This window comes from Muntiacus reevesi, chromosome 2 (genome assembly GCF_963930625.1).
Source record: "Muntiacus reevesi chromosome 2, mMunRee1.1, whole genome shotgun sequence".
Classification (NCBI taxonomy): Eukaryota; Metazoa; Chordata; class Mammalia; order Artiodactyla; family Cervidae; genus Muntiacus; species Muntiacus reevesi.
The window spans coordinates 9,623,273-9,642,747 of record NC_089250.1 but is presented as its reverse complement, the minus strand read 5'-3'; the positions used below and the strand labels follow the sequence as shown (position 1 = coordinate 9,642,747).

Below are 19,475 nucleotides of genomic sequence, written 5' to 3'. Positions count from 1 at the left end.
CTTGAATTGTTTTGATGCAATATAAGCATAAAGATCACATTGTATTCTGTTTGCCTTCTAAAAGTCATTATGAAGCTCTTAGAAGAAGAGGAAGAAATTCAGGTACAAAAAATGGTGTTTAATAGCCTAAACAATGGTTCTTGGTAAGTCTTGGTTCTAAAGGTACCAAATGAGACCCACGTTCTCAAACTGCTGCTTGCTTTGACAAGGAAAATCTGTTTTTGTCTTCTGATCTAAGTTTATGACCTAAGTCAGGTAAATACACCTGGTTTACTTTAATCTTTTATATAGTCTGTTATGTATTGTGGTTTCAGATGTGCAATAATTTGTACAATGGTTTATTCCCAAGTATGCCTTAAACAGAACAAATGTTTTTTTTCTATATAGCTCCTTGCCTTAATAAATATGTAATATAAATTTAAGCAAACTTCTATTTTATATATTTGTAAGCTACAAAGTAAAAAAACGAACATTTTGTGGAGTTTGTATTTTGCATACTCAAGGTGAGAATTAAGTTTTAAATAAACCTATAATATTTTATCTGAAAAAAAAAAAAAAGAATTTGTCCTGCGGAATTATTCACATATTCATAAAAACCTGTGTACAAGATTATTTGTAGCAGCATTGCTTGTATTGAAAGCAAGCACTCAAAACAATGTCTGTCATCTCAATAGGAGACTATAAAATTGGTTATGGTACATACATACAGTCTAGTGCTAGTACAGTCTAGTGCCCTGTAGCCATAAAAATGAATGAGGGATCACTTTGATACACAAAATTCTCCAATGTATTATTACACAGAAGAAAGCAAGATGCAAAACAATGTGTATGGTATGCTACCATGTGTAAAAGGAGGAAAAAGATGGTTTAATATTTATGTAATGTCCTGTATACATATGGCTTATTTCTAGAAAGTTTTGGGAAAATAAGAATGTTGGGTTGCTTGACAGGAAAGTGTGGGGTAAGTTATCAGATGGTGGAGGGGAAAGACCCTTGAACAGTGTACTTTTTGTAGTTTTTGACTATAAAAGCATATGAATGTTCTGAAAAAAAATGAATGAAAAGTTTCTTTAAAAAGGATTTTAAAGAATGTGATCGTGTTTTGCATGGAGATAGTGTTTGCATTTTCCCTGACTGTGATTAGGGCTAATGATGTTAACTGTGATGTCTCACGGTTATCCTGAATAGCCTATGCGATAGGCATGCTGTATCAGGAGAGGTGACCGAAGCTCAATGAAGTTAAATGACTTCTTCACAACCTTATGAGTCCACTGGTCAGCCACTGAGCTGGGACTTGACACGAGGCAGTTAGCTCCTGAGTCTTTGTTAGAAACCACCACAGGTTTCTACAGGTGCAAATGCATGTGCGCTCAGTCGTGTCCGACTATTTGTGACCCCATGGGCAGTAGCCTGCCAGGCTCCTCTGTCCATGGCATTTTCCAGGCAAGAACTATGGAGTAGATTACCATTTCCTTCTCCAGGGGAGCTTCTGCACCCAGGAATCGAACCCTCCTCTCCTGCATTGGCAAATGGATTTTTACCGCTGTGCCACTTGGGAAGCGCACAGATGTATATAGTCATGTATTATTTTGCAGAGGTACCTCCTCTCTTCTTGCCTCTGCTATCTGCTGGGGAGATTTCTTCACCCTCCTCTTTTTTTTTCAGATTTATCCAAACATTTAGTGCAGAATTATGGTGATGTTGAAGAGCTTATGGACGCAGGAAACATCAACCGGACCACCGCCGCCACGGGGATGAATGACGTCAGCAGCCGGTCTCACGCCATCTTCACCATCAAGTTCACGCAGGTGAGGGCAGTCGTGGGCCGGGGGGCCCGCCCCTGAGCGCTTCACGTGCTCATCAGCGCCGGCTGCAGACTGGTCTATGCTGAGCCGGGGGCCTCAGGGGCTCCCCACTGCTGTTTTCTTGTTCTTTAGACTTGAACATGCGCTGTGTGATGGTTTCTCTGCAGTTGCAAACATGCTCATTTGAGATGTAGCCTGATGAAGACCCTTAAGATATATTTAGCAGGCTTCTGCCCTGTTTTCCACATAAAAAAATGTGCTGTGTGTTTAGTTAAGCCAGAGTTTTCATTGTTGCAGGCTCTGTGGTAGATAATGGGTTGCCAGAGAGAGCAGCTGGAGGCCAAGGTGAGGAAATCATCACCTTGAGTGGTCTAAGGGCGGTGGTCCTTTATGGCTCCGTGGAACTCACCCCGCAATGCTAATTGGATTATTAAAATGGTATTAAAGGACAAGGGATGTTTTTACGTATTAATGTTCTGATCTGGAGGTGGAGAGTGTTTAGAATACACGTGAAAATGACTCGGGAAATATGTTAACACCAAGGCCAGTGAAACTAATGAGCCTAAAGGTGTCGGGTCCTCTCAGCACTCAGCACATTATTAGGAGTTTGGGGGAGTCTGGCCTGTATTAACCATTGAACATGTCAGGTAGAAACACTTAGCGTAATTCATGAGGGGGATCAGAGAGCAAAGAAGATGAAAAAATTCTCTAAGGTCAATTGGAATAACTCCTGATAAATTCTCCAGAAATGTGTACCTTTTATTACGTTTACTGGTTTTTCTCCTGTTTTCTGGTTAATGTGGATTAGGATGTGGCCATCCCTAGTTTCTAAGAGGCTTGCTTTTGTATCAAAATGCAGTACTTTCTTCTTGACATTTTGGTTTAGACTGTAAAACATAGGTTAAAAGTCTTGGGAAAGTAAAATTTTGGTAAAATTCAGAATCAAAGAATACAGTATTTAAGATTTTCGCTATTTTATAATTGTGAAACAAATTGTATGTTAACATCTGATACTGGTTGGATGATCTTTCACGTAATTGTCTATGTTTATCATATTTTGGAAAGTCATTATGCTTGTCTTGTTCATGATTTTAGGTGAGAGCAAAACTAATTATTTGTTTACTTACATTTTTCTTTATGGAGTGAGTGCCCCTCAGGGCCTAGCTTCCTTCTCTGCCAGGGTCAGACTCAGCCCTTGTTGAATGACTGAGTGATTTGGATAATGGAATTCGTGATTCTTCAGAAAGTTTAAGACTCAAATACGGTCGGTTTCTATTGTATCCAATATAATTACTGTAATCAGGAAGAAGCCCAATGAAAAAACAAAATTAAAAAAATTGACTCTGAGAGATCACAGTGAGGAGTGGGAAATAATTAGAACTTGTATTGGTGGTTTAGTTGCTAAGCTGTGTCTGACCCTTGTGACCCCGTGGACAGTAGCCTGCCAAGCTCCTCTGTCTGTGAGATTCTCCAGGCAAGAATACTGGAGTGGGTGCCATTTTCTTCTCCAGGGGTTCTTCCCAACCCAGGGATCAAACCCAGGTCTCCTGCATTATAGGCAGTTTCTTTACCAACTGAGCTATGAGGGAAGCCCTTGAACTTGTGTTATAAACACATAAACATATGTGGCAGCCTGGATGGGAGGGGAGTTTGGGGGAGAATGGAGCCATGTGTATGTATGGCTGAGTTGCTCTGATGTGCACCTGAAATGATCACAGCATTGTTCATTGACTGTATTCTGATATAAAATAAAAAAGTTAAAAATTTAGTCAACCAGAAATAATTTGATTGCTAAATATGTTGTCAGTCCAATGCTAATTATCAATGAGGATGTAAAAGATTTTGTTTCTGTTAAATAATAATCTAGTTGGGGAGAAAAGGTTAATAAACATGAATGACACAGGAGAAAAACACACACACAATGTTATATAAACATTGACATTCTTTGTACGTCTTCCATTTTGCGTTTATATTTCACCATAGGCAAAATTCGATTCTGAAATGCCGTCTGAAACCGTGAGTAAGATCCACTTGGTCGACCTCGCGGGCAGCGAGCGGGCGGACGCCACTGGTGCCACGGGGGTTCGGCTGAAGGAAGGGGGCAACATCAACAAGTCCCTCGTGACGCTGGGGAACGTCATTTCTGCCTTAGGTGGGTTCACCCTCGTCTCCTGCCTCTTCCCGGTGCTCCACGGTGGCGTGAAGAGCTTAGGTTTAATGTTTGTCTTACAAACTAGAGTAACAGCTTCAAGGTTTTTTGAAGCCAAGTTCAAGGAAAAAAAAAAAAAAAAACCTTTAATAATTGTCTTTGCCTTCTCCCACCTTTTCTTTCTCCCTGCAGCTGATTTATCTCAGGATGCAGCAAACCCTCTTGTAAAGAAGAAGCAAGTTTTCGTGCCTTACAGGGATTCTGTTTTGACTTGGTTGTTGAAAGACAGCCTCGGCGGAAACTCTAAAACGATCATGATAGCCAGTAAGAAGTTTTGTATTTTTTTCTTCTCAACGTATAGTGTTTCATATGAACTGACTGTGACTATTTTAAGTTTAAAGGATTTCATTAGGCAGGAGCACCTCTTTATTTAAAAAAGAAAAAGAAATTTTCTATTTTGAAGAAAAATACGTACTGTGATCCAGTCTGCAGTATGGTATTATTGCCTCTTTCTCCCCTTCCTGGTCACATTAGCTTGCCGTTTTCTTGATTATGCAAACTGACGTCTGTGCAGGGTGACCCTCAGTGGTGCTTAAAGTATAGGACAGAAGCTTCCAACTCTGCCAACTCATGCCAACTTTAGACATAACCTAGAAGTAACCCAACTTTGTTTTTCTATTTAAAAGCAGAAAATAAGGAATTTAAGAATTGAGGGGGAAAAGTGTGGTCAATAGGGTAATAATAATCTATGTCTATGTTTTCACTAGTTAACAGGAAGAAGCAGAACAGAGGGGAAAATGTGCCGGGGGAGATAACTGTTGAGAATTTCCCTTCCAGATCCACCCCCACCCTCTTTTCTTGTCTCCACATCTCCTCCTGCCCAAGCCATGCAGTCCCTGTGGAGGCCAGGGGTCTTGCACCCCAGATGCAATTGTGTAGTCACTTTAGCTCTAAAGTTTGTTGGGGTTGAGGTGGGGATGTGATCAACCAAAGCTTTGGGAGGAAGAGCATTAGCTGATCTACAGACTCTACAGAAGTTATCACACTCTGGGTTTTCATAGGTGGTAGGTTTTGCCAGAACTCTTTTAAAAGGATTTAAATTTCTGCTTTATCTTGAGAAGTATAAATAGTCTTGAAATCCTCTACTTATATGTTCAACAGAGGAAAGTCCCTAAGTTGCAATGGAGTGTTTCCAGTCTTGTTTTAGATTTGGTTAGATGGCTGATTCTCAACTGAAGAAGAGTGAAATGGCATTTAATTTGGCATAGTGAGCACTTTTCCTATGAGTCCCAGATAATTTGTAATATTCATGACTGCAGTAATGAATATTTAGTCTATCCAGCGACCTGGGGTTAATCTGACTTTTAAATTACAAACCAACTTTGTGTTAAATGAAACAGAGTGCTGGATAAATTATTTTTTGAATTCATTCTTCACAGCCATTTCACCTGCTGATGTCAATTACGGAGAAACCCTAAGTACTCTTCGCTATGCAAATAGAGCCAAAAACATCATCAACAAGCCTACCATTAATGAGGACGCCAACGTCAAGCTCATCCGTGAACTGCGAGCCGAAATAGCCAGGCTGAAGACGCTGCTTGCCCAGGGGAATCAGGTTGGCTCTTTTCTGAGACTTACGGGTAATTTTCTTTGAGTAATGGCATCTATTTCTAGATCTTAATGAGACACTCATCTCGGGAGTCATATTGATTTGAGTAAATAAGTGCTAAGTAAAGCTTTGAGTGAGTTAGCCCAGTCTCTCCTTAACATCACCGTCCTGTTGGCCTTCGAATTCATTATATGCTCTGTGCTTAAGATTTTATCCACTAAACCCGAGATGATTAACTACCTAATAGTTACCAATTATGGATGGAAATTTAGCATGCAGTAGGATTAGCAGTAAAATCTCCATTAGTGAAAGGAAATCGAGGTGCTTGGAGCAATGTTTAAAATTCTACCGAAGCATTTTATGACTTGAAGATGTATTTTAACAGAAGGAGAGGCTCCTCTGAGCCCCTTTCTGAGTCTCTGTTTGGTACTTCCCCTTACAGCAGTGGTTACAGTGATGCGGGGTCCCGAGACATCCCTGTGGCCTGGCGGAGGTGATGTGCCTGGGCCCCCACATGATGGTGGAAACAGCCTCCCTTCAGGATCCTCCGGGGTTTTTGTGAAGGAGCCTTGTCCTTTTCACTGTAGTCTTCTGCATGGTGCGTGTGCCAAGCTACTTCTGTGATCACAGTGTGATCCATACTGGTTGGTTTAGACACTGTCATGAGAGAAAGTCAGGATCACTTTTTAAAACACTCGAGTTAAAGTGGGGTTAGAAATAAAGAGGGACTCCCTGGTGGTTGACTAACTGAGACTATGCTTCCAAAGCAGGGGGCATGGGTTTGGTCCCTGGTTGGGGAATTAAGGTCCTATATCCCACATGATATGGCCAAGAAAAACACCCCCCAACATTTCTTCCCATTTTCCTAACCCCTGAATGGATGTCTGAAGTGTATTATTAAAAAAAAACAAAGAACCCAGCTTTTCTTTAAATGCACAGAGCTGTCTTTAGAGCAGCTTTCCCTCCAGGAGCATGGGGCCCTTGAAGCCCGTGACATCCTGTGAGCGGTTTGACTCATGAGACTCAACAGGCCAAGAGCCTCACAGAGTTTCCTGCATCCTGAAAGCCCCAAGAGTTGCTGTTCTCTAAACTAGGGGCCTGGAGTGGGCTGGGAGCTGATCTCTGCACCTAAAAACAGCTCCACATAATTGTACTCTTTCTTTTTTTTTAATCTTTTGGCTGTCCTGCTCCGTGTTTGGGATTAGTACCTTGACCAGGGATCGAACCCTCGCACCCTGCGTTGGCAGCTCAGAGTCTTAAGCCCGGGACCACCAGGGGGGTCCCAGCGGTGCTTTCTGACGGGGAACTTCCCTGTGTGTGCGTGGAAGCCGTCAGCACGGCGGGTCCAGCAGCTCGTGGTGTTAGCAGGCTGAATCACTGGTGACGCCAGCCACAGCTGTCATTTTCACTTATGTACTCTGTTACTGGGATCTTTTCTCAATGTTTTAAAAATATTTGTCTGAGGTAAACATATAAAGGTGGTTTGATAGGGTCACACAGACTACTGTGTGTGAAGGGAAGGACTTGGAAAATTTTTGTACTTAACATTTACTAAGTCATGAGAATGAAGGAAAAGAAAGATCAGCCTGTTAAACATTAAACTGAGGAAGTCCTTGAAAGGAGCCTTATCACACCAGCAGAAAAACTTAATTCAAACGTTTGCAGATTCTGTCTGAGGAATGTCTCAGACGTGTCGTATATGCCAGTTGCCTTATACTTTGTGATGTTCGGTTCTCTTTCTCCTTCATGGCCAAAGACCACTACAGTCATTAAAAAGTTATTTTAGTTACTATAGTTTTGGGGGTGAGGATGGAAAAGATTGTTGTGTGTTTTAGGATACAGTGACGATAAACTCTGATAAACAATACATTACAATAAAAACGAGTCCAATTTAAAATAATTTATTGTACCGTGAAGCTATAAATTGTTGTGAGACAATACAAGCTTATCCAAAATTAATTAAATTTGTGATGCTCAATAAAATAAGCAGGGGTTCTTAAGCGCTCATTAGAAAAATCTCTGCATAAATTTTTTGGTGACATTCTTGTTTTCCCACAGTATCCTGTTCCAGATGCTGCTGTGGTTCATTGAAAATGCTGCTCAAGTCAGAGCTCCATTTCTGGGTTGTTGAAGTACAGCCAGATAAAAGCTCCTGCTTTTAATAATTTTTTGTTTAATAATTTGCCAACGCAAAATGCCATGTGTATGAGTTTCAAAAGCACAGTCACATACAGCAAAAGATTCTGACGCGCATCTGCTTTTCCTGTTGCATAGATTTATAGACAGATAAATAGGCAGTGGTATATACACATCCATGTGAACTCTCCATTGAAGAATGACACCCATTCTGAGTGTATGTGTCTGTAAGTTTTCACACGCTGTATTCACCCATCTGACCTGCATTCTATCAAGAAACAAAATATTCCCCAGTGCCCTAGAAACTCTCTTCACATTCCTCTCCTAGACCCACCTGCCCTTCCCCTTAAGGATAACTTCTATCCTGACTTTAGGCAGGGTTAGTTTTTAGTTTTGCCTCTTTTTGTTCTTTATATAGATGTAATCATGTAGTAGATACTCCTGTTCTCGCTTTTATATAAGATTAAATTTATAGAATTTCAAAACGTAGACCTACAAAACCCATTTCATAAAGTTCCAGACACGCAAGGGTGCTGGCCTGTGGTACAGGCTGGGGAGGTGGCGGAGTGCAGGCAGCAGGAGTGACGGACAAGGGGAAAAGTGAAAGTGAGAACAGAGGACAGGCTGAGGGGCCTCACGGGGCTGGCGGGAGTGTGCTGTGCACCGGATGATGTGGGCAGCTTGCATCTGAGGCCTTGTGAGATTCATCCACAGTGGGACGTGTGGTTTCAGGTCCACGTGTGATCATCGCTGTGCTGTGTTCCATCATGTGAGTGTGTGCCCGCTCACCGGTTCTGCTTGATGGGCTTTGGAGACTTTCTCTTTGCTGCTGTTGTTGCTGCTGTGGACTGTCTTCTGTGTGTCTTTTTGTGAACATCCAGCTTCATTTCTGTTAAGTTTATACCTAAGAGTGGAATTTGTGTCAGAAGGGGTACATAATGTTTGGTTTTAGTAGATAGCTGCCAAATAATTTTTAAAGGTTTTTATACCAACTTATATCCCACCATTAATATATGAATGTGCCAGTTCTAGTTGCATCAGGTCCTTGCCAATAGCTGGTATTACTATTTTTTCATCATAGACCATTCTGATTGGGCATCGTGGTATCAAAGAATGATTGTAATTTCCGTGTCTCCAATGATTAATGAAGTCAAGCATATCTTCTCTTTTCACATGTTCTCTTTTGTTATATTTAAAGCATCTTTTCAGACTTCTGCTTTGAGTTTGTCAGAGAGAAAATATCCATTAATTTTTCTCTCTTAAATGTGTCTGAAGATAGCAGGAAAATTAACAACATAGAAATAGGCAGGAGCAGTCCAGGAAGCAAAGAAGTATATGAGTTAGAGAAGATGGAAAGAGAAAGGATTTCTCATTTGTGTAGCTGAAGTCGCAGGTAAACTTTGAATAATAGCTGGATAATGAAAGTGTCATTACATGTAAACTTTCAAGGTAGACAGCATCTCTGGGAGGGTCACAGAGTAAAGCTAGGTGATAGCGTGTTTGTGAAGATGGGCAAAAGCAGACCAGGTAGTCAAGGAAATGTGATAGCCTCTGTGGAGGAGAGACAATGAAAAAAGTCTTGCATGTAGATGATTAACACATTCCCTTCTGGAAATTTATTCTGTTGATACTGCTATGGATACTGTAGGCAGTTGGTATAAGATAGGCACTGTAACATCACTGGTAAAGCAGAAGATGAGGAAAAACTACTAGTCCTTTAAGAGGAAACTGTGGACATAAATTGTAGAATAACCGCACAATGGAGTGCTGTACAGTGGAACTAGAGTTGTTACAAAGAATAAAATAGATTTATTTGTACTGAATTTTTCCCAACATAGACTGTGAGATGAAAAAGGCAATATTCAGAATAGCGTTCATGCTGTTTATGTTTGAAAAACAACACAAACGCACTTGCATATGACCAGAGTAAATGCACAGTTATGTAGCAGAATGGGTGAGACAGGTTGCCCATGGCCTGGAGAGGGGGAGAGGGAGGGAGACCCCCTTCCGTTTTCCTTTCAGGTAGCGTTGTCCGGGACCCTGCCTTCCTGCCTCTCGGGTTGTGAGTTATGAATGCAGTCAAAGCCCGCATGTGCTCTGCCTGGCTGGGTCTCCCTCTCCTGTCCCTGCCTTGCCTCGTCCCCCCAGGGTGAACCGATTTGGGGGTTTATCACTCTCACACTCATCTTTGCAACACAGAAAAGGAAATGGACACACAGACTGTGGCCCAGCCTTACTGTAACAGGGTGTGATCCAGCAGTGGTGATAAAGGAGGGTCATTTGCATGTGTCAGTGTGGATAAATCTCAGAAACCGCTGGTTAAATAACCCTGCTTTTTAAACCTGTACTTTGTGCACATTGAAAACGGATGAGTCCTTCAGGATCCAGGGATTTAGGCTGTGTTTGATTTTGATAAAATGTCAGCCTGTTACGTGTTTGTCTTTTTCCTTGTCTTTGCTGATTTGTGTTGCAAATATAGTTTTACCAGGATGCTGTGGTTTTTTGAATATTATGAGGCATGTACCCCGCGGATTAAAGATTTTGTGGTGACTAACACTTTCGAGGAGGTGTGGGAAAATAAATACTTTTCACCTCTAATAGTTTATGTGGCAGTTTTTGATGATTTACAGTGTCAGGGCAGACCCTTCCTCTGAATTATCGGTGTACACTCATTGCCGCTGCTTTTTGTGGTTTGATTGCAGATTGCCCTCTTGGACTCCCCCACAGCCTTAAGTATGGAGGAGAAACTTCAGCAGAACGAAGCCAGAGTAAGTGACACCTTAACTTGTTTTTGTCTTTTTTTTTTAATCGTGAGTTTCATTATTTTAAGTGGATTCTTTTTTAGTATTGGGTTGGCCAGTAAGTTTGTTCAGGTTTTTCCACAAGATGTTACAGGAAAACCCAAACAAACTTTTTGGCCAGCCTATGACTTGCTGTCTGAGACTCAGTTTCTCTCTTCATGACAGTTAACACTCCGGCCCGAGCTTTAAAGACCCACACTCGTTGACTTCCGGTGTATCTCCTGTGTCCTCTGTGACTTAATAGATGGGTTTGTCTGGTAGTCAAGGGTTGAATGCAGCTGAGACTGGGCCATTGCACTAGGCGGTGAGGCTGGTGGACCTTCAGGAGAGGGAGGCTGTGTTCACATGCTGGTCCCACAGCCTTACCGTGGGGTGTTTTGGTCATCCTTTTACTTATTAGTGGGAATTGCAGCACTTAGGGAATCACCGAATACTTTGGGAAGGTGCTTAGCTGCTCTTAAGCAAAGTGGGATTTGAGGTTGGAAGAGAGTGTCCTGGGCTGAAGCCAGTATTATGTGCTTTCTGAAAACTAGTTTCATGGATGACCTGCTTCTATACTATCTTTTTTTTTTTCTTTTTAAAAGAAAAAGACCTTCTGTGAAAAGAGAAGCAGGTATTAATAACGTTTTCAGAGTGGATTTTGTTCACTGTGTCAAATGGTTAAAGCAGGTTGAGAAAGAAAGTAGGATTCTGTTGGTAAAGCTCTTTCAAGAATACACAATATTGAAGACATAAAAATCACAGTGTAGTTAGGAACTTGTTGACACTTCCTGGATAATTATGCTGATTAATTTGCTGGTAATAGCATTAGTGAAAACATTAGTTTCTTAATCCCTATTTTTCTCTTGACATTTCATATTTTGGTACTTCAGATTTTAATTTTGAGGACTTTGATGTGTCTGGATTGTATGTGTTCATCGCTCAGTCGTATCCAACTCTTTGTTATCCTATGGACTATCTTAACCCGCTGGCTCCTCTGTCCATGAAATTCTCCAGGCAAGGATGCTTTCTTCAGGGCCATTCTTTCTTCAGGGCGTCTTCCTGACCATTCTTTCCTCAGGGCATTTTCCTGACCTAGGGATTGAACCCAGGTCTCCTGCATAGCAGGCAGAGTCTTTACCATCTGAGCCACCAGGGAAACCCTTGATATGTCTGGATATAGTCTTAAATTATTTCTTAATGATAGTTTTCAGGAATACCTAGCAAGTTAATAGAAACCAATAAACAGTTTAATTTTTTTTTAAACATTTTAATTTGAATCGTGATACATGTGGGGACAGACTTGACTCTTGTTAATAGCATTTTCTAAATTTTCATCTCTTCTTTTGCTGACCTCTTAAAATTGTTTGCCATCCACTTGGCTCTAAATTTTATCACCCGGTCACATTGTGAGAGGTCCTATCAGACTTTGCATTTTTTTCCTGAATTTTAAAAATGAAGATTATTTGGTTTAAATTCAGTGGTAAAAGAAACCCAAGGCATACTTACAGTACTTCGAAAGCTGGAATTATTTGATTGAATTGGAAGAGGATTAATTGGCTTACGTTTCTTCAGGGAGAACTTACCTGTTGGTGAAATCCCAATGCATACTTTGTTAAATACTTGGTGTTTCTCAGATAAATTGCCAATGAGAACCTGTTAGCTGATTATTATAAATTAGTAAATTCATCATCCCAGTCTCTTCTACGTCTGTAGGGAGAGAAGGTGTAGGAATATTCCCTCTCTGAAAGCTTTTCCATCACAAAAAGCCCTGTGACCCGTGGGGCTGGCGTCACTTGAGTGATGAAAGGAAAGCCTGTGTGTGTGGCTGGCCCAGGGGGACGGGCAGGACAGCCTTGCTTGACAAGTACCAGTGAGCAAAAAAAGAAACTAGAGAGGCTCAGTCCTATTTCTTCTCTTACTAAGAGGATGATAGATTTGACATTAATAACTAGTTAAAGAAGATGTGTGTGTGCTCCTCTGTCCGTGGGGATTCTCTAGGCAAGAATACTGGAGTGGGTTGCCATGCCCTCCTCCAGGGGATCTTCCCAACCCAGGGATCAAACCCAGGTCTCCCACACTGCAGGCAGATTCTTTACAGTCTGAGCCACCCAGGAAGCCCAAGAATACTGGAGTGGGTAGCCTATCCCTTCTCCAGGGGATCTTCCCAACCCAGGAATTGAACTGGGGTCTCTTGCATTGCAGGCATATTCTTTACCAGCTGAGCTACCAGGGAAGCCCAGTTAAAGAAGATGTGTTTTTAAAACCTTTTATTTTATATTGGGGTATAGCTGATTAACAAACAATGTTGTGGTCCTTTCAGGGGAACAGCAAAGGGGCTCGGCCGTGCGTGTACATGCATCCATCCTCCCCCAAACCCCCACCCATCCGGGCTGCCTCATAGCATCGAGCAGAGTCCCCTGTGTTGTGCAGTAGGTCCTCTGGTTATCCATTTTAAACCCAGCAGCGTGCACATGTCCTTCCCAAGTTCCCTGACTGTCCACCCTCCTCTCTCGCCCCCGCTGGTAATCCTAAGTTCATTCTCCTTCTCTAAGTCTATTTCTGTTTCGTAAATAAGTTTATTTGTCTCATTTTAAGGAAGATATTTTATTTTTTAAAAAATGCTACCTTAGAACTCCTGTAGTTATTTGCGGTACGTGTTCAGTCGCTCAGCCATGTCCAACTTAGCGACCCCAAGGACAGCAAGCAGTCCACCAGGCTCCTCTGTCCATGGGATCCTCCAGGCAAGAATGCTGGGGTGGGTTGCCATTTCCTTCTCCAGGGTGTTGTGGTAAATTGAGGAGTAAAATGTCTAGCCATTGAATGAACAAGGTGAGTGAGAGGTGTTTTGGTTTTGCTCTCGGTTAAACTACCACTCCAGTCCCTCCTTTTTTGTCAGTAATGAACACAGCCTTTCTTGAAGGTTTCTGACTCACGTCCGTTTATGATACTTAATGGCCTGTGGAAAAAGTATCTTCCTCTTAGCATTGAGCACGTAATCCAGTGTATTCTGTGCTTCCACTTTGACCTGGTTGAACAGGGTAACTTACTGGCAGGGAGACCAGTCAGGTGGCCTGGGGTGGCGTCTGCTGCTGGGTGGGGAGGTGGCAGGAACTCTGAAGGACAGAAGCGAAGGGGCTTCGGGAGGGTGTGCGCCCCGCGCGCCCCCCAGCCCCGCGGAGGTCACTCTCTTAATCCGAAGTATGTTGCTTTTGACAGAATTTTCCATTCTTTTTTTCTACCTCTCAATCAGGTATCACTTTACTTCTTAATGAATCACTCACTCAGGTCATTTAAAAAGTCGTGTGGAACTAGCAGAGTATTTTCATTAACTGAGAAGCTATTTCCAACTGTGCTGTGTTCGACAGTGGGGGATATTTTCTCCCTTAAGTTACTGCAGACTGGAAAGAAGCTGATTATTATCAAAAAGATATTTTTACCTTTACTCAGAGTCAATTAAAGAGCCACCTTAAAAAAAAAAAGATAAAATGAGATTTATAAACCCTATTAATTAGCTACAAAAGCAGATTATCTCCTAAAAGAAAACGGTTTCCAAGGTGATTTAATCATCACATCTAATTAGAAAGTAAAGTAAATCACCATTTCTTAGGACCTAAAGTATAATCAGGAAAAATTAACCCATGTAATGGGATGGTGGCATCTTTGAACTAATTTTGGTTAATATCGAAGGAAGCAGCTTTTATTTAAGTACACCTTGAAAAAGACTGCTGTAAAGCTCTACGCAACTTGACAAATTTTTTTCTATTCTTTCCTTTGCAGTAATGTAGGTTGTAGGGTGAGATCAGCTTGTTTGATTTATATTTGGTGCTGGTACTTTGAGGCATTGCTATCTAATTTAAAAAACTATAGTACGTTCTTTTATAATCTATAAAAGTTTGAAAGCTTTCTAAAAGAAAATCACAGTAATTTTTTTTATAGAGCAATGACATATGTATGTTTTTTTCTTTTAGGTTCAAGAATTGACCAAGGAATGGACAAATAAGTGGAACGAAACCCAAAATATTTTGAAAGTAAGGACTGTAAAAAGGTGTCATAATCTTACTGTGCTTGTTTAAGTAGATAAACTCTTTTCTTTCTCCATCAAATATGGCAGTTGTATGCTTCACTTAAGGTAAGGTCAGTGAAACTGGGTAGTGACTTTTGGGAGGTTGGGACTCTGGTTTCATTTTAAAGAAACAAAAAAGGGAACTATTAGTCATTAAAGCTGTGTGTTTAGAGATGATGCTCATACTTAAGGCATTCACTCTCACGTGTGGAGTTTTTTCCATTTTTGGCTCAACAGATGTTAAATTCCATTTAATATTCAAGAGCTTCCACTTTGTCTTTCTGCCTTTTGTTAAACCCAATATAAAAGCAATATGTTTAGAAAAATGTAAGATGGATAGCCAGTGGGAGTTTGATGTGTGATGCAAGACCCCCAGAGCTGGTGCTCTGTGACAGCCTGGAGGCATGGGGTGGAAAGGGAGGTAGGAACGGGGTTCAGGAGGGAGGGGACATGTGGATGCCTGTGGCTGGTTCATGTTGATGGTGATGCATGGGAAAAACCGTCACAATAGTGTAAAGTAGTTATCTTCCAGTTAAAAAAAATGAATTACAAAAAAACCCCCAAAACACTTCCCTTGGCAATACTGCAGAGTATGTGTGTAGCATGCTAGACTTAAGAAGTTTCTCAACTAGTAATTTCCTTCTGGAATTTTTTTCTCCTGTGTGTCTTAAAGGCTAGGCAATGATGGGCTGCATTTTTGGCAAGATTCATGGTGAAAAGATGTCAGTAATAGCTTCCATGTTTCATACTTTATGCTTCAAAATACACGTTTCTTTGTGGTCCCATTTTTTTTGCTGAGTTGGTAGGAAACTTGTGTCATCTGTGGAGGATCAGCCACGTCAGGTTTGAGGTTCAGCCTGGAATTTCACACTTTGATAGCATCTGTCTGTCCTTACACATGAGAGAAGGCGATTCAGAGATGATTACTGAATCCTGGGTTTTTTTAAGATCTGTGGAGGTAAAACTTGCCCAGAGGACTGATGCCTCCCTTGAATATTGGTAGGATGATGAGGTTTAGCTGTGTGTCTTTGCAGAACCCTGACTTGGATGGCCTTCATGTGAGGAGGTGACCTTCGCACAGGGTTGAAGGGGGGACTTTTGAAGGCCTGGAATAGCCACTGAGTTACTCGCTCTGAGAGTGGGGTCAGCGTCATCTTTTGTAAAGCTTCCTTGTACCACGTAGGCAGCCTGGCCTGCTCTGGGGGATACAACGCTTATTTCTCACAAGCGGAGTTGAGCTGCAGTCCTCAGTGGCCATGGGTCGTGGTGGTCCCAGAGACATTCTTTCCAGCTGTGAAAAGGGATGCAGTGAGTGAGGCTTCTGCATCCAGACTTTCTTTTCTTTCCTCTCGATGATGATGATAGCGTCATGTTATTTTAAGGTACTTTCTCAGCGTTTGTTTTGTCGAGAGGTTTTCGTGCAGGAAAACGGAGCAAATACTTTAGTTGCATTTCTGAAGAGCTGGGTGGGAGTAAGCACAGGCAGAGATGAGACTGTTCATCATCGTCTCTGTCGCGCCCACTTGGAGGTGTTGGGGTCGCAGCCCCAGTGTTAAGAAGCCCTATCGTTGGACCGTTCATGGCACGATGTATACTTTCCTCAGCAAATTTGCCTGAGAGAGAGGACTAAAGTTCGCTGCATGTAAGGAAAAGAGAAATCAAGTCATTCGCTATTTGCAAAGCCATTGTTATATATTGTGCCTTATAGCATAGGAGGCAGCGCAGCAGTGAATGCGAAGATGCCAGCCCACCCTTTTTTCGGGGTCTCTCCTCGTCACTGTGCTGGGGGTTTTATAATAGCTCTGCAGAGCTTTCCACACTGAGAGTCACCATGGTGAACCCTTGAACCTTACCTAATGCTTTTTTTTCTGAATGTTATTGTGGACCCTGAAGCTAAATACATCCTCTTCCAGTTCCAACTCTGTTTTTCATAAATCTTACTATTTTTATTTTTTATTAACTTTTAAGATGAGAAGACTAGCGAGGTGTTATGTGCTCAGTGTTGAAAGTTATGAGAAGGGCTCATGATGTTTCAGATTTTTCCCTTCTTTTGACCCGGCAAGCCCTTTTTAGATCTCTCTGCTGGTGTCTGTGTTTTAAACCCGTAGTTGCTTTCTGCTCATGTTTGGTGTTTTAAGAGCTGTCTTCACCTCTTATTGGAAGACAGTGCCTGAGGGCTGAGGTGAAGAAAAGGGCTCCTTAGATGCTTTTGAAAACATTCTTTGGAAACTGATGGGGAAAGAGATTGCTTTGCGATGAATTCGTGTCTGTTCAGTTTGTGATTCTTCCTGGTATTTTTGCTGCCCGACTGTTCATCAGTTCTTGTTCCAGTCATGCTACAGAGAACCCACTCCAGTCCAGTGGCTTAAAACAGCGTGCATTGTCCCTCGTGCCTGTGCATATTGACTGCTTGGCTGGTCTGGCTGGGCTTGGATCCAGGCTGCCGGTGGGTTCCAGGCCTGTCTGTCACTCTCTGGGACTGGCTGGTTGTCCTAGGCATGATCCGTGGTCATGGCCGATGTAGAAGCAGGCACACTTGGTCTTGCAAGCACATTTCAAGTGTCTGCTCATATCATGATGGAAGCAAGTCTGAACAGAAAGTCAAGGAGGGAGAAGTGTATTTCACCCACGGGGCCGTGGCAAGGGTATAAAGGTGTAATCTTGCTTTGAGATCAGTGGTTTAATCGACGTGTGCCCCTGTTAAAATCCAAATCTTCAATTCTGGGACCTTGTTTTTTCACTGCATTTGCTTGTTCCTAGAGATGAGCCCAGTGAGGCAGTAGTTTCCCAGGATCATCTTCACCATAGCGCTGGTCATTGACTCTGCCAACTTGTCAGTATTGTCCCTTCCAAGCCCTGAATCCTGAACATCCAAGGAGAGACCTTTGGAGGGGAGACTGAGGGTGAAGTCTGGGGGACTGAAGGGTGATGCGGGATGCTTCAGTGCCTCTTGGCACACTAGGAGCCAGCCTCGTGGCCTTTTCTTTCCCGAGCTCTCAGATGCTCAGAAACCAAGGAGTGACTTTGCCCCCTTCTTTGTGATCTGGTCTGGTGCTTTCCTTGCTGTGGATGAGTGAAGAGTCAGGCGTGTTGAGTGGGGTGAAGAGGGGGTGAAAGGTGCTCTGATGAGATGCTGGGTGTTTGCAGCTGGGCTGGTGACGCCATGGTGATAATTGCACGATCCTGGGGCTTGGACCTTCCAGCTGCATCTCAGGCTTCAGTTCTCTTCCTGAGTCACTCGTGGGTTGTGTCATTTATCCTTAGCTTGTAAGTCAGGGTGGATGGCAACCTCTTCCTTGTATCTAAGGTCATGAGGCAAGAGGTGATAAAGTGCTTGGGATTATGATGCAAGTAGCTGATGACAGTGTAAAGTGTGTTGACCTTGAAGAGACATTTCTTAGGTGGGCAGTAATGCAGCCTTTATTATCCTCTACAGTTCACACTGTTTATCCATTCTTTTGCCTGTTAATGTACCTTCCTCATTTTCATTAATCTTTATTTCTAGAAATTAAAGTCTAGACTCCCTTGCTGGTCCCCAGAGGTGCTGAGCTCCTTCCCAGTTCCATTAGTTCCATCTGCCTTTAGCTCCTGGTCTCCCACCGCCCTGCACCCACCTGGCCAGATGCCTCGTGGGTCCCTGTCCACACTGGGTGTTGGGTTCTGGGGGTCTCCCGGCCTGTGCCTGTGCTGCTCTGTCATCTCAGGTCCTCCCCTTCCCATGCCCATCAGAACCCACCATGAAGCTCTTTCCGATCCCTCTTCTCTCCCACTTTTCAGGTGGAATGATTTTGTTTTCCTCTGGCGTTTGTAAAGGCTTTGGTTCTGCCTTGTTCCCAGCATTCATCATCATTGGAGTTTGGTGATCCTCGTTTTTTTCTCCCTCTAGCAGGAGCAGGACCTGGGCTCGGACTGTGTCTTGATCATTCTGTGTACCAGCTCCTAGAAACTCAACTGTTTCTCACAGAGCAGGCATATAGTGAAAAGTTACTGGTAGTAGTATCAAGGAACTAAAACAAAATCTTTATATTAGTTTGCTGGGACTATCATAACAGAACATCACAGACTTGAGGCCTAAGCAGCAGACATTTATTTGCTTGCAGTCCTGGAGGCTAGAAGACCAAAATCAAGGTCTCGCTGGAGTTGGCTTGTCCTGAAGCCTCCCCCTCTCCTTGGCTTATGAGCACTGCCTGCCCTCTCTGTGTGCCTGCGGCCCTGGGCACCCTCTGCGGCCTAATCTCCTTTTCTTATAGAGACATTGGTCAGATTGGACTAGGGCTTAGCCTCATGGCTTCTTTTATAACATAATTATCTCGTTAAAGGCTATATCTCCGAAATCAACCACATCCTGAGTTACTGGGGCTTAGGGGTTCAGCATTTGAACTTCGGGGAGGCACATTTCAGCTCGTAACAACCACGACCCACACACACCTGGTGCGCTGGCGGGGAAGGTAACACGCGGTGGTATGCAGGCAGCAGTCGTTGGCTGGAGCTCCTGCCTGTGCATTCCATCCTGTTTTCCTCATTACCATTTGAAAGGCTCATGTACGACTGTGTTCTTCATCCTTGGAAGGAATGTGGCCACGATCCTGTTGACTACGGTCTGGTTCGTCCCTGGGGTCAGTTAGGTTTTGCTGCTCCGTGTGTGGTTCCTGAGCCAGCAGCATCAGTATTGTCCGCGCGCTGGTTGGAAGTGCAGGCTCCAAAGTCGGAGCCTGTGTATTAATAAGATGCCCGGCTGATGGGTCTGTCCCATCCAGGTCTGTGTATTGGACCTGAAAAGCAGGGAAGGGAAGATGGGGCCATCCTGGACTCTCTTGCCCTCAGTCCGGGTTTTCCCTTCTCCTGCTCTGGCCTGTATTGTGGGGAGCTACCAAGTGGGCTGCCCTGTGCCGGGTGGGATTTGCTGTGAGGGGTTGGAGGGAGGAACCAG

The 19,475-nt window shown here is 42.9% G+C and overlaps 1 protein-coding gene across 6 annotated transcripts in view; it reads left to right on the top strand.

Moving 5' to 3' along the window:
• The window catches only part of KIF16B (kinesin family member 16B), a 283,334-nt gene that overhangs the window by 58,983 nt on the left and 204,876 nt on the right, over positions 1 to 19,475 (top strand). For all 6 annotated transcript variants that reach the window (XM_065920888.1, XM_065920885.1, XM_065920886.1 and 3 more), the window contains exons 7-12: positions 1,666 to 1,808; positions 3,789 to 3,957; positions 4,147 to 4,278; positions 5,394 to 5,569; positions 10,402 to 10,467; positions 14,451 to 14,510. In XM_065920888.1, the coding sequence (XP_065776960.1) occupies positions 1,666 to 1,808; positions 3,789 to 3,957; positions 4,147 to 4,278; positions 5,394 to 5,569; positions 10,402 to 10,467; positions 14,451 to 14,510 (746 nt within the window). The remainder of the gene's footprint in view (positions 1 to 1,665; positions 1,809 to 3,788; positions 3,958 to 4,146; positions 4,279 to 5,393; positions 5,570 to 10,401; positions 10,468 to 14,450; positions 14,511 to 19,475) is intronic.